The following is a 15,731-nucleotide window of genomic DNA, read 5'->3' on the forward strand; positions in this document are numbered from 1 at the left end:
CTTGGACACAGGGCGGGGAACATCACACACTGGGGCCTGTCAGGGGTGGGGCCTGGTGGGGGGATAGCATTAGGATAAATACCTAATGTAAATGACGAGTTGATGGGTGCAGCAAACCAACATGACACATGTAGACCTATGGAACAAACCTGCACATTGTGCAAATGTACCCTATAACTTAAAATATAATAAAATTTAAAAAAATAAAAGAAAATTGAAATAAAAGAAAAATCTCCAAATTAAAAAAAAAAAAAAAAACGACCGTAGAACTATCTATAGGAACAATCTAGTCTCCAAATCCAAATCTTAGCAGTGGTATATTGTTCCTTGGCAAGCTGTTGCTAGGGTCAAAGATATCTCTACACTATGGTGGTGATTCCCTTTATCCTTGCCAACACCATTTAAATTGGTTTCCAACTGGGTACTAGTCTATTTTGAAGCCATGTGGTGAAATCTTCAGGGCGTACCTAAGACACTACTTCAAACTCTTGGACTCTTTAGTCATGCTAATCACTGTTAGTGATATGCCCTTCCCCATCTAGCCTGAATAAAGATATTTCTGCAATATTTCATGGGGCAATAAAACTTCAGGGTTTATGTATAGAAAATCATGTAAGTCTCTTGAAATCCAATCTCGGTCTCCTAGCATACAACTTGGCAGATATTTGAAAACAATATAAAATCAAGTTCATAGAAACTTTATCTATTTATTTTGAGTCAGGGTTTTGTTCTGCCCCCCAGACTGCAGTGTGATGGTGCAATCATAGCTTACTGCAGCCTCGAACTCCTGGGCTCAAGCGATCCTCCCACCTCAGCCTCTCCAGTACCTGCAACTACAGGTGCACATCACTATGCCTGGCTACTTTTTAAATTTTTTATAGATATGCGGTCTCACTTTGTTGTCCAAGCTGGCCTTGAACTCCTGGGCTCAAGCAATCCTCCTGCCTCAGCCTGCCCAAGTACTGGGATTACAGGCATGAGCCACCACACCTGGCCCATAGCAATTTTAACATAGTCCAGTTTATTGTATTCTGCCATTGGCATTATCAATCCAAACATCTAAATTGTAAATTTACCCCTGAAGAGAACCATATATGTATTATAAAGAAACAAATAGCATTTCATACCATAAAATGAATCTCTAGGATTACAGTATTACAGGCAGTTCTTGTATCTGAAGTCACAGAAACCTGGGATAATTAAAACCTAAATCAATTTAGACAATTGCTCCTCTAACCAGAAAAATAAAGTTGGGCGTGATGGTGAATGCCTGTAATCCCAGCACTTAGGCTGAGGCAGCAGGATCACTTGAACCCAAGAGTTCAAGGCTGCAGTGAGCTATGATCCCTCCACTGCACTCCAGCCTGGGTGTCAAGGCAAGATCCTGTCTCTAAAAATGTAAATAAATAAAAAAGTAAGACAAAGTAAAATAACTATAGATGCAAAGAGCAAGTATGTAAAACAAAACAAAACAAAAAAACCATAGATTTGCTTCTCTTATCTTTCTTCATTCCTAAAAGCAAATGTCTCCATTGTTTTCCTCTCACTCTGTTTTAATTATCCAAAAGAGAACCTAGGAAAAGATAAAAACCTTATAGACATTGAAAATCCCAAAACAGAATCATCCACCTTCAAGTAACCAAAACTGTGTGGTTTTACAATCATTTATTACTAATAATTAACAAGTAAACCAAGCTCAAATAGAATTTTCTCTTTTACAAGGTCATGGAAATATGAAAATTATTAAGGAAAAAACTCACTTAATTGGGCAGCTGAAGATTGTTGGAGGAATACTCTTTGTAGTAGTGAAAACATATAAAAGTAATGCATTGTACTTGAACAGATTAGGGGCAATAGGTTAGGAGGAGGAGGATAAATAGAGAATTACAGGTAAAAGATTAACAAACAGAATAGTCAACTGTGTGGTCTCAGAAATGGTGCTAGTAAATTACATATAATTTCATGATTTCATGGAGACAGATATGGGCTATGTAGGAGCTGAAGTCCTTATTCTCACAGTAAAAAGTACAAAACTCTGTCAGTTGATTTACAAAGCATAGTTACTAATGCCAGAGTCAGGGTGGGGGAAGTAACTATGAACATCCAGCGGTACACTATGATACATCAAATAAGATGATAAGATAATAAATAAAATGATGAAGCTAGTTTCCTTAGCATTGTTCAGGGGGAGGTCCTCTGGAATGCAGTTATTCTGGATTGTAAGAATCACTTAAGTGGTGAACAGATATAGAAGTGATTAGCACTTTTCTAGGCTTGGAGACCTGTCTCCAAAAAAGAACAGAAGAGCCTGAAAATAAAAAACTGCGAAAATAAGTCAGCTTGAGTCACAATTCTGTTCCCTTTCCTTCTTCCCCACAAAAGAGGCTATTTTCTCTGTCTCCTTTTACAGAGAATCCTCTGTTCTTCCCCTTCTATTTTTTTTTTTTTCTTTCCTCCTCTATTTGGCTTCAGGGTGGTCTTGAAACATTCTTTCCTCTACTCCCTGAGTGTCTGTCTCCTATGGCATGCAGAACTGAAGCCTGAACAACTACATGGGGCTTGCACTGCATAGTCAGTCAACATCTTTTCCTGCTCATACCAAGTCAACAGCCTAGTATGTACAACAGCTGATATCTGCAGGAAGCTCAGAGAGTAACATTGGTCAATGTCTCTGCTCCCAATCACTTCAATGATTCATTACATGTCCATTCTCAGGGTTTTCTTTTAAATCACTCACAACCAAACCAAAAAGGTATAAATTAGAAAAAAAAAAAGAGAGAGAGAGAGAGACATTCTTTATCAGAAGAACAAGTAGTTGGCAAGAGAAAATAAAGCAAACCAAATAAAAGAGATAAAACTGAAAACTCACAAATCATATTATAAAATAATATTCTGCTGACATTTAAATAAAGTAATCCCATGGCAACAATTTAATTGCTGCCTTTTTGCCTGCGATCCCAGATTTCTCTTGTTTGGGACTGGACACAATTTTCATTTCGCTGTGTAGTTAGTGCTTCACATTGAACCAATATTATTTACTACGTACTTGTGCTTGCTTGCATACTTTAAAAGGCTGAAGTGTTTCCTGGTAGAAAAGCTGATGATAAGCCTGCAGGTCAAACCAAAAGTACACGCTGTTCTTCCACAACTACAGATGGAAAAAGAACATAAATTATTACCACCTAATTATTAAAACTCTTACAAAGCTCTAATTTCAAATATAAGTAATTGTTTAGCTCCTTGCTGTTACCATAAATCAGGTTCAATTTAAGATGGTTTTAATCTTCTATCACAAACTGGCAACACACAAAATATTTACTGATATTGTTGCTGGAAGATTATATTTTTTCTATGTATGCCTCTCACATAATTAGTCATTAAAACAGTAAATATTCTAGTTAACAGTTAAGGAGTAACCACGTATTTTGATATATATGGGCAATGTGTATTACCGCAGAATCAAACATTACTGTAGTAAATGAACCAGTTAAACACTTTTTTTTTTCTTTTGAGACAGGGTCTCACTCTCTCACCCAGACTGGAGTGCAAGGGTGCGATCTCGGCTCACCACAACATCCACCTCCAGGCTCAAGCGATTTTCCCACCTCAGCCTCCCGAGTAGCTGGGATTACAGGCATGCACCACCACGCCCAGCTAATTTTTGTATTTTAGTAGAGATGGGGTTTCACCGTGTCGGCCAGGCTGGTCTCCAAGTCTTGACCTAAAATGATTCATCTACCTCGGCCTCCCAAAGTGCTGGGATTACAAGCATGAGCCACCGCACCTGGCCAATACTTTTCATTTTAGCAAAAGTAAGACTGATTTTTTTTTAAATTTTGAAAAATCAACTGGAAATAATTTTGCCACTATTCATTGTAATTTGTAATTGTAGGATGAACAAAATAATTATAATTGAGATGCTTAAATATTTACTAAATATTAATATGAATTTTCTTATCACAGATGAGAATTTTAACATCAAATATAATTATGTGAGCACTTAATTATTTTGATGTCTCTTATTTTTAAATGAAGTAAAATTATAAAATTAAATTTTAAATAATTATTTTCTACCTTGTTCCCTGAATGCTCGCAGAATTTAGTAAAGAAGAATCCAGCTCTGTTTTCTACATACAAAGATTGCAACAAATGTTCCATATCAAATCCTCCCAAGGCACCAACATCTGACATGGTTTTAACCTACATAACAAAACAGAAGTCTATTATCCACCAAAAAACATGGTAATTTTTTTATGGCATTACACAACAGGATTTCATAAAGTCTACCATGCTGTCATTTTCCCACTGGACTATTTTATTTTTGTACCATATATGTAATTAATGCAGTATGTTTGCATTTGAGAGTTATATAACATTCATTTGTGGAGCCCCAACTATGGCCACAGAATATATTCTATTATAAACCAATCTGATTTTAAACTTAATGTTGAAACAACTTCCTAGCCTCAATTATTTTCATGTTTCAGGCAAAGTAAGACCATTTTAGGAGTATTTCAAATCCTGTTGGTGGCCTCTTTCACACATATTTAATGTTATTTCAGCCTTGAAGTGCTGCTATTATAGCTACAGAGGGTTATGACGAGAACTATCTCTAAGGCCTCTTGGTGCCGCTCATTAACTATCCTTAGGGGGTCCCTCTTGGACAGTCTCACCCAGTGTAGGTCATGGCCTGCACAGTGTAAATGGCGGTATAAGTTCTCATAAAATTTTGCTGTTTATAGGCTTCTCTGCCAACAGCACTGGCAACCCTCATACAATTTTTGAAACACGGAAAGTTGGCTATTTCTCCAAGCACAGGAGTGACTTCAGAATATGAAAGGGCATCTACTATTCAGTTTAACTCTTTGCTATTTGTTTTACAGAACTCATAGACTACTTCTTTGCAATAAGACAATAATGGTACAAAAAATTTAGGGTTTAAGTAAGGTTCTCACTCTTTTTTTGTCCTACTGTCTCTCCATTTCTCCACCTCTCTATCTGCCTGCTAAACAAATTCTGAAGTGAGAATTTAATGTTTTTACTGTGTTTAACTATCAGCATTCCAAACTAAAAAAAAAAAAAAAAAAAAAAAAAAAAAAAACCCTTTTTTTTGGGGGAAAAAAAAAAAAAAAAAAAAAAAAAATCCTTATTTTAGTAGGAAAAAAAACTAATTAAAAGAAATGGGGTACCATTTGCATAGAATAAAATAAATAGTTACGTAAAATTATAGCTAAGTGTTCAGACGGTATTAGGACTGCCAAGGTTTCTACCTAAAGTATAATTCTTAGTGAATGTGAAGTTTTCATCTAGAACTAGTGCATTAAATCCATATTATCAGGGTAGCTGTACTGTGGAAACACCCTGCCCTTTAAAAATTCTAGGCTTCGGCCGGATGTGGTGGCTCATGCCTGTAATCCCAGCATTTTGGGAGGGCGAGGCAGGCGGATTGCCTGAGGTCAGGAGTTCGAGACCAGGCTGGGCAACATGGTGAAACCCCATCTCTACTGAAAATACAAAAAAAAATTAGCAGGGTGTGGTGGCATGCACCTGTAGTCCCAGCTACTTGGGAGGCTGAGGCAGGGAATTGTTTGAACCAGGGAGGTGGAGATTGTAGTGAGCCAAGACCGTGCTACTGCACTACAGCCTGGGCAACAGAGCAAGACTCTGTCTCAAAAAAAAAAAATTATAGGCTTCCAAAATGTAATATCAAATACTATTTTTCTTTCAAGTGTCATCATACAAAAACCAGAACACCATTGTCTTTGAAAACAGTAATCAATGCAGTATATAGAACCATGGTACTACAAAAGGAAAATACAGAGGAAATATTTGTGTAAAAATCCTTTAGCAAGGAAAAAAATCAAATGTATTGCTTAGTAAAGATAAAATATTATGATAAATCAATACAAATTCTCTAAAATCAGGAGATATTGATCAGTTAAATGAACAATCAGGTTTATTCAGTCCTCAAAATATGAGGACTCATATTTTATGAGTCCTCAAAATATTTATGAGTCCTCAAAATACTCACCTTAGGTTCTTCTGTATAAGTGTATCTTCTATCCAGCTGGGGCTTGAGACATTCAGAAATGTCAGTAAAAGATGTTAAGTGAATGACTTTGCTGCTTTCTGACATGTGCTTTGACCTAAATTATAAGGATGAGAACTAAAATTATAAGAATGAGAACTAACTGATCAACAAACAAATTCTGAGCACTTTTGGTATACATAGCACCAAATCTTAAGAGTACTTCTGAGCAATGCGACTCAGGAATAAAAGGATAAACATCGTTCTAGCCCTGAAGTGGTGGTTCAGAAAATGAGTCATAGTTATACAGGAAGACAATTCTCAAAATAACTGCTGGTTAGATGAATTCAAGAGGGTTTATTATAGATGCCAAATGACTGGGATGGATAATAAATATTTTGAGAGGGCAAGAATGAGAAATTCCTTCAACCTATATTAGTAATTTAAAAATAAAATATTTATTTGTGTTTTAATAAAATTCAAAAAAACTTTAATGTGTTATAGAGGGGCTCCTTAGATAGGAAAATAGTGAGCAATAAATGAAGGTGGGTATGGAAATCCTTGTTTAAAAGGCAGCAAAGATAATTTGCTTAGGGCAAGAAGACACTAACATTAAAAAGTGAACATTATATACTACATACCAAACACTGTGCTAGATATAATTCATATTATAATATGTAATCCTCACAGAGGTGAGATTCATATGGAATTATATAGATTAGTTTGGGGTGAAATAATGGAAGACTTTGGAGTTAGACTAATGACTTTGGACATTATCTTTTTCTATTTTTTTATCCAGCTCCCTCTCCCACATCCACGCTGTAATTATTCTAAAGCCTTATTTTCTTGCTCCAAAAAACATGCCTATTCTACCTTGCCAATATACTTCCACTCCACTCCATCAGCAGATTACCTGGCAGTTTCTTCTCACACAAAACGTATGTACAACATGCTTCAGTTTCCATTTCCTCATGTAGCAGAATGGCATGTTTCTATATACAGTACCACTGAGATTCTGAAAAAGCTAAACATTAACTTTCTAAGACTCCCTTGCAGCAAGACATAGCCATGAGACACAGTTGTGACTAATGAGATACAAAATGAAATGTGCTAGGGAGCTTCTGAGAAGCTTGCTTTCCTGACAAGAGGGAGAGGGTTAATGGAAATTGCCCTTCCTCCTCCACTCTGACTTGAAAGCCTGATATTAGGACCCGCAACACTGCTGACCATGAGGGAAAGGCCAAGAGCATCACAAAGATTCAGGCCCTAATCTTTCTGATCTATTGTACCAACACTGACAGTTGCCTATCATGGGATTTCTTGTTATGTGAGAAAAATTAGGTCAATTCATCTAAGCCATTGTTAGTTAGGTTTCTGGTATTTGCAGCTGAAAGCATTCTTGATATGAACAACAAACATATCCACCTGTACCCATCCTTACTTCTTTCCATGTTGTCTCAGGAAGAAGTGCCCCACCTCCTGACCATGGTTAATCTCATTCCCTTGGCTCTTGAACCTGTTCCTTTATTCTCCTTTTAATATGGAGACCTTCAATTTTTCTCATATATCATCAGCTTCTTCATTTCCTCTGGATTCTATTCTATGCATATCCACAGTCTCAAGTCTTCACCTTAAAATACTCTTTCTGATGAGAACAAAAACCTTTAGCTAGACTAACCAAGAAAAACTTTTAGCGTCTGGGCACGGTGGCTCATGCCTGTAATCCCAACACTTCGGAGGCCGAGGTGGGTGGATCACTTGAGGTCAGAAGTTCAAGACCAGCCTGGTCAACATGGTGAAACCCAGTCTCTACTAAAAATACAAAAATGAGCCGGAGGTGGGGGCAGGCACCTGTAATCCCAGCTACTCAGGAGGCTGAGGCAGGAGAATCACTTGAACTCATGAGGTGGAGGTTGCAGTGAGCCAAGGTTGTGCCACTGCACTCCAGGCTGGGCAGAGTGAGACTCTGTCTCAAAAAAAAAAAAAAAATGAAAACAAACAAACAAAATATTTAGCTAGACTAACCAAGAAAAAGAGAGGACTCAAATTACTTAACTCAGGAATAAAAGAGGATACCTCAATACCAGCCTTACAGAAATTAGAAGGATTATGAGGGAATACTTAGGACTATATGCAAACAAATTAGGTAATTTGATGAAATGAACAAATTCCTGAAGAGACACAAATTACCAAAAATTACTCAAAAAGAAAGAAAACCTGAATAGACCTATAGCAAGTAGAGATTAAATCAATAATTTGGTATCACCCCACACAAATAAAAGGCCTGGGTCCAAAAGCCTTCACTGGTGAACTCTATCAAGTACTTAAAGAAGAACCAATATGCAGTTCTTCCCAAACTCTTACAAAATTAGAAGGAGGAGGGGACACTTCCCAACTCATTCTGCTCGTTCTGGTTTTTTGTTTGTTTGGTTTTTTTTGTTTTTTTGTTTGTTTGTTTGTTTTGTTTGAGAGCCTCACTCTGTCGCCCAGGCTGGAATGCAGTGGCACAATCTGGGCTCACTGCAACCTCTGCCTCCTGGGTTAAATGTATTCTCCTGCATCAGCCTCCCGAGTAGCTGGGATTACAGGGTGCAAGCCACCATGCCTGGCTAATTTTTGTATATTTAGTAGAGATGGGGTTTCACCATGTTGGCCAGGCCAGTCTCAAACTCCTAACCTCAAGTGATCCACCCACTTTGGCCTCCCAAAGTGCTGGAATTACAGGCATGAGCCACCATTCCTGGCCTAAAATTCTTCCTTCCCTTGGCTTCTATGACACCACTCTTTCCTTATTTGTACATCTCCCATCTCTCAGATTACCCTTTCTTTTTTTTTTTTTTTCAGATTACCCTTTCTTGGTCTTCTCTTCAAGTTCCTTATTCTCTGCCTTTACTATAAACCTTGATAACTTAGGTCTCATTATATACTGCTCTTTCTCTCTCTCATGATCATCTCATCCATGCCCACAGCTTCAACTCTCCACTAAAGTGTAATGCTTCCTCAATTTTCTACTTGCAATTGATCTCTCTCCTGGGCTCCAAACCTATATTTCAACTGTTTTGAACATGTATATCCCAATGTATATTCTAATGTAGTTTTACATTTTTTATTGAGATAAAATTCATATTGTCAATACACAAAAAATTCGGATGTAGAGAAACTGAAACCCAATATAGTTTCATCTCATCCCTGGAGTACTGGCTGGGCTTGGTGGCTCATGCCTGTAATCTCAGCATTTTGGGAGGTGGGAGGATTGCTTGAGGCCAGACCAGCCTGGGCAACATTGTGAGAACCCAGCTCTACGAAAAAAAAAATTAGTCAGGCATGGTGACACACACCTGTAGTCCTAGCTACTTGGGAGGCTGAGGTGGGAGGATGACTTGAGCCCAGGAGTTCAACGCCATAGCACTCCAGTCTGGGCAAGAGAGTAAGATATCTCAAAAAAACAAAACAAAACAAAAGAATACTTTAGGCTCTATATTCCTTCATTCAACAAATATTAATTGAACACATACTATGTGCCAGATACTGTACTATACACTGGAGCATTCACCTAGGAAGCACGCCAAATTAAAATCATCTGCCTCCTCCAGTCCTGGTTTTCCTCCTTCTGAGAATAACAAATTCACAGAAAATAAAGTAGTAGTTCTTAAACATATTTAAAAATGTTCAACTTCAGTCAAAATAAGAAATACTGTTTTGAAAATATATCTGTTCAGCAAGGGTAATGCATACTATGTTGGGAAAGGAATGGTTAAAAAAAGGCACTCATATATGCTGAAGGAAGTATAAGTTGTTATAACTCTGATGATATTTTATATTATCTAGCAAAATTTAAAAGCACATGAGCTTTGACTCAAAATTCTTTTAGGAAATTATCATATATATGAAATATTATATATATATTCAACAAATATTAATTGTTGAATTAATGTTGAATAATTCAACTTTTCTCTCAACTCATGCCTGTATGTCTTTTCACTTGTTTCATCACCTGAAAAATGAAGGCAATGCTTTCCTTACGGGGACATATATATATATATGAAATAGAGCAATGTATAAGAATATCCACTATAACACCGTTTGTAACAGAAAAAAATAGAGACAACGTCATGTCCATCAATAGAATACAAATGCAAAGTATGGTATAAAATGAAAGAAGCAGACATAGGAGGAGGCAAGTTGACAAGAATAAGAATCAAAATAGATTACAGTATATCTATTGCTATAGCACAATCACTGCTATGGAAAAAAATCTAAGATATTTTAATGAAAATTTAAAATGAAAAAACAAGGCACTAAACAAGTGTATAGCATGCCACTATTTTGAACTATGTTTATATTTCTAATTTTAAGAATAAAACAATTTCAGTAAATGACACACACACACACACAAAAACTCTCCAGTTGTTCTTGAGTTCATAGAGAATAATCTCGATTCTTTAATATAACAGATAAGAAATTTCACATTCTGAACCTCACTTATCTTTTCAGCTCATCTCCTACTTTTTCACTGTAATACTCTATACTCTAGCCATAACATGTATAGTTTTCAAAATTCAGCTTTTCTGTCAACTCCTGCCTATGTGTCTTTTAACTTGTTTTATCACTTGAAAAATGATGATAATGGCTTCTTCATGGGGATGCAGTAAGAATTAACAGATACATGTGCCTTCAGAACAGTGTTGCAATTTTTTAAAAAAAGAATTAATTTATACAATGCAAGCAAAGTTTCAATGCCACAAAAGCTCATTAACTGCTACTTTTGGAAATGGCAGAGAAGGTGATTTGGATCAACCTCAGGTAGAAGGCAACTAGATAAGCTGAAAAAACTTACAAAAATAAATCTGCTTAAGGGCATCTGAGTGCTAACAATGTAGTTAAGAATAATTGAGCCAAAACCCAGAGAATTCACAGAGGTGATTTCAGCATTTGAGGCTGCTTTTTCCTGAGGCTTTGCTTATGAGAGTCAAAGACACTGGTAAATCCTTCATCCCTTTTTTTTTTTTTTAAATGGAATCTCAATCTGTCACCCAGGCTGGAGTGCAGTGCAGTGGCACGATCTGGGCTCACTGCAACCGCTGCCTCCCGGGTTCAAGTGATTCTCATCCCTCAGCCTTCCAAGTAGCTGATACTATGGGCACATGCTACCACACTCGGCTAATGTTTTAAATTTTTTGTAGACATGATCTTACTATATTACCTAGGCTGGTCTCAAGCTCCTAGGCTCAAGCAATCTGCTTGCCTTGGCCTCCAAAATGCTGGGATTACAGCCCTGAGCCACCGTGTCCGGTCAGTAACAATGACAATATTCTTGAGAGTCTTATAAGTTCTCAAATTTGAGAAATATAGAATTATTGAATAGAGCCAAAAAAGAATTAGAGGGCAATCTTCTCAGAGAAGTCTTGAGAAGCTGGAGATCAGAGGCATCGATCTCTTTGAAAATTACTAATATCTGGAACTCTACTCCTAATTTAGAGTATTCATGCAAAGTATAAGCCTCTAATACATATCACTGAAAATTAAGAACCCATGTAAAATATCAAAGTACTAGTTTTAATTTCTGTTTAGTTTTAAATTCTCTAAAATCTTAGTATTGCAGAAAAGCACTTGATACAAAAGTTGCACCTACCCTTTCTCAATCACATGATCCTTAGGAGAATCTGGATACAAAAGCGCCCTCTTCCAGGGCTTTTGAGTTGCTGTTTTTACTCCAGGTGATTTACTGGAAGATTTGGGAGGTTGTGATAAGCTGAATTCTTCTTTCTAAAAGATGGTAACATAATGAGCAAAATGAAAATAAGAGAGAGAGAAAAAAGCACAGCTCGCACCTATACCTCAGATTTATTCTGATCACTAGAGTACTTTTTCTTTCACTCTGCCTCCTACAATGCTTCCCATTAGAATAGAAATTTTTTCCTTTTCTAACTCCTACTTTTGCAAGCAGCAAAGTGGAATCACACAGCAATTTAGACTATAAAAAAGGAAGAGCCAAAGGCTTATATCCTTACTTCCACCATTGTGAAAGAAGACTCTTTCCTAGAGAGAGAACGTTGTAAAAACTATTCTTTTTTCTATAACTGAATAGGTATTAGAGCTAGATGCATGTATGTGTGGCGAGGGTTTGGGGGGTGGTGGTGTCAGCGGTCACAGGGCAGGCAAATGAAACAAAGATACCCTTGGTCCACATAAGAAGGGCTCTATATCTTAACAGTACTATTTCCTTACATTTGGGGGCATTTTTTCTTCATGGTTATTTTTCCCATTCTTAAAGAGTTATTTACGGTAAAAGTTAACAATTTAAATCCAGAATATGAGATGCATGGATTAAAAAAATTATAAACAACTAAATGTCCAATGGAGAATGGGATATACGTAAATGTAACATTCTATAATACTTAAAAGTAGTAGTTACAAAAATGATGGCACACATGGATAAATACTTATGATAAAACAGATAATCAGAAAACAAAAGTCTAAGTACAGTAAAACAAAAAATTCACAGAAGAAGCCTAAAAGAAAATAAGTTAGTAGTTGTCTGGAAGTAGGTGAGATCAGAAGTGATTTGTCTCTTCTCCAGTTTCCAAATTTACAGTAGTTTTATTATTTTTTTATAATTTCAAAAACAAACATACAAAACTTTTCTAATATGTCAACTTCCATTAGAATATTATATACATTGCAAGAAAGCAAGGAATATACTTATAATGTTTTATTATCCAGAACAAATAATAAAGCCTTATATATACTCTATGTAATAACTACTAATAATTTTTTAAGAATTCTATAAAGAAAATTAATAACAAGTATATTCTATATATAACTTCCCATATATAAGGGCTTACATCTGTTTTAGTAATTCAGAACACGGCATGACATGAAACAACACTCTGTAAATGAGAGTTACCACAGGAGGCTGAGCTTATTATTTAAAGTATATAATACAAAAGTAGCCAAATTTATAGAAACAGAAAGTAGAGTGGTGGTTACCAGGGGCTGTGGGGATGGGAAAAAGGAGAGTTGGTCTTTAATGGGCAGAGTCATATTTACAAGATGAAAAAGTTCTAGAGATCTGTTTCACAACATTGTGAATATAACTAACACTACTGAACCCATACATATAAAAAATGGTTAAGATGACAAATTTTATGTTATGTTTTTTACCACAATAATTTTTTAAGGCTTCTTAATAAATAAGGCTTCTAGAGATCTGTTTCACAACATTGTGAATATAACACTACTGAACCCATACATATAAAAAATGATTAAGATGACAAATTTTATATTATGTTTTCTACCACAATAATTTTTTAAGGCTTCTTAAAATAAAAAAACTAACATATTATATAGACAAAGGCCTATATTAGACTTTTTGAGCTTGCTGGCTTAGGTGAAAGCTAGAAGTAGCCAGAAAGTAAATGATGGGGATGGGTGGGGAAACAAAAACAAAACAAAAAAAACCTAAGAAAGGGTCACAGTGGATTGTAGCGTAGGGCGATATAAAGGAACTGCTCTACACCATGAGTGTGATGGTAGATACACAATGTATACTTTTGTCCAAATTTCCAGAACTATACACTAAAAAGGTTGAATTTTGCTGTATATAAGTTATACCTTAGTTTCTGTAATGGAAAAATAAAATGGAATTGAGGTCTATTCCTTATTTTCTGCCAAGGAGAGAGAGAGTGAGATCAGAATAAGTTGTTCAACTAGAAAACATCAATGACAGCATACGGTAATAATTTTCAGGAAGTCAAATGAAGACAACAGATGAGAAGTCACATTTATACCACTTTTTCACACAAGCTAATCTCTGCCCACTCCTTTGGCATTGTTCTCTTATTCGAGTTCCTTTCATTAACCACGTCACTTATTTTTTCTTCCCCCTTTCTTTTCAGCTTGATAATGTTGTTTGTACAAATGTTCATATGTTATCAGATGATGTGCTTCCTGTACTACAGCTCCAAGATGAGGAGACATTCGTGCACTAAAGTGACATTAACTTAAAATGTGGTCCCCAGAGCAGCAGCAAAAGCATCACCAGGCAGAGAGCTTGTTAGAAATGCAAATGAGGCTGGGCGGGGTGGCTCAAGCCTGTAATTCCAGCACTTTGGGAGGCCGAGGCAGGTAGATCACCTGGGTCAGGAGTTCGAGACCAGCCTGGCCAACATGGTGAAATCCCGTCTCTACTAAAAATACAAAAAAAGTTAGCCGGGTGTGGTGGTGGGTGCCTGTAATACCAGCTGCTTGGGAGGCTGAGGCAGGAGAATTGCTTGAACCTGGGAGGCAGAAGTTGCAGTGAGCCAAGACCATACCATTGCACTCCAGCCTGGGGAACAAAAACGAAACTCCATCTCCAAAAAAAAAAGAAAGAAAAAAAGAAAAGCAAATGAATCCTTGGGTTCCACCCCAGGACTACTGGATTTTGATCTCTGAGTGAAGCCCAGGAATCTCTATTTTAACAAGTTCTTCAACTGACTTTTCTGAATGCTAAAGCTTGAGAACTACCAGTCGATAGTAGTGCTTCACATATGAATCACCTGAGAATCTTAATAAATTGCAGCTTCTAAAATGTGGCTCTAATGTTCAGGAAGGGTTGAGAACTTCAGTTGTAAGCCAATCCCCTGATTTTACAAAGTCACCCTGACCCATTCCAGATCAATTAAATCAGAATCTCTGAAGGTGAGACCCAGGCACTGGTATGTCTGAACAGTTCTTCAGGTGATTCTAATGTTTCCAGAGTTAAACCACAGACAGGGTTAAGGTCTCTCCGGCTCTAAAACACTACTTGTAGAAGTAAAACTTTAAAAACTGCATTATATATCTTCCTGCATTTTAAAATAAGACATCTGAATATAAAGCAATCTTTCCAAGAGGTTGTATGTGACTATATGGCCAATAACAGTTAACATGTGACACCTTTAACGGCCACTGACTAATAAGGCTCTTTACTTCTGAAACACAGGTAGTATCTACAGTTACTACATCTCTACGCCAAAATGTAGGGTTATTTCTTCTCTACAAAGTTAGTTAACTTTTCTTCTCTTTTTGAACTTTTCCCCTTTATGTTTTGTACTGTTTTCCCCACTTGAAAAAATGCTCATGACTTATAATTCAGCTATTGCTACTTCTCACTCATTCATTTAATTTATACTTACTCAGCAACTATTATGTGCCAGGCACTGTTCTAGGCACTGGTGAAATGCACTTAAAGAAAAGTTCTTTACATTCTAGTAGGAGGTAAAAGACAATAAAGAGGTAAATCACATTGTAATAAATATAGTAAAGCAAAATAAAGGAGGGCAAAGGGTATAGATAGTGATGGACGGTATGTGAGCTATTTTACATAAGTGTGCTTATATAGAAATAATAAGCCTCAAGAATAGCCTCTCTGATTAAATGGCACTTGAGCAGACACCTAAAGGAAGTGAGGGGAAAAGCCATGTGCATATCTGGAGGAAGAGTGCTCTAAGCAGGGCAAACAGCAAGCACAAAGCCCTGGAGATTTTTCTGTGGTGTCTTCAAAGAAGAACAAGGACACCAATGTGGTTGGAATGAAGTAAGTTAGAGTGGTAGGAAATGAAGTCAGAGGGTTAGTAGGAGCTTATACAACTGTGTAAAGACTTTGGATTTTATTCAGAGTGAAAAAGAAGACCACTGGAGAATTTTGAGAAGACAAGTGGCATGATTTTAGATATATATA

General features: G+C 36.6%; 1 protein-coding gene across 2 annotated transcripts in view; it reads right to left on the reverse strand.

The window, feature by feature from the left end:
* The window catches only part of RGS22 (regulator of G protein signaling 22), a 140,390-nt gene that overhangs the window by 96,824 nt on the left and 27,835 nt on the right, over positions 1–15,731 (reverse strand). For both annotated transcript variants that reach the window (XM_017883365.1, XM_017883366.1), the window contains 4 exons: positions 11,661–11,794; positions 6,032–6,146; positions 4,075–4,200; positions 3,047–3,148 (listed from right to left, as the gene is read on the reverse strand). In XM_017883365.1, the coding sequence (XP_017738854.1) occupies positions 3,047–3,148; positions 4,075–4,200; positions 6,032–6,146; positions 11,661–11,794 (477 nt within the window). The remainder of the gene's footprint in view (positions 1–3,046; positions 3,149–4,074; positions 4,201–6,031; positions 6,147–11,660; positions 11,795–15,731) is intronic.

Source organism: Rhinopithecus bieti, unplaced genomic scaffold, assembly GCF_001698545.2.
Source record: "Rhinopithecus bieti isolate Rb0 unplaced genomic scaffold, ASM169854v2 scaffold_14225, whole genome shotgun sequence".
NCBI lineage: Eukaryota > Metazoa > Chordata > Mammalia > Primates > Cercopithecidae > Rhinopithecus > Rhinopithecus bieti.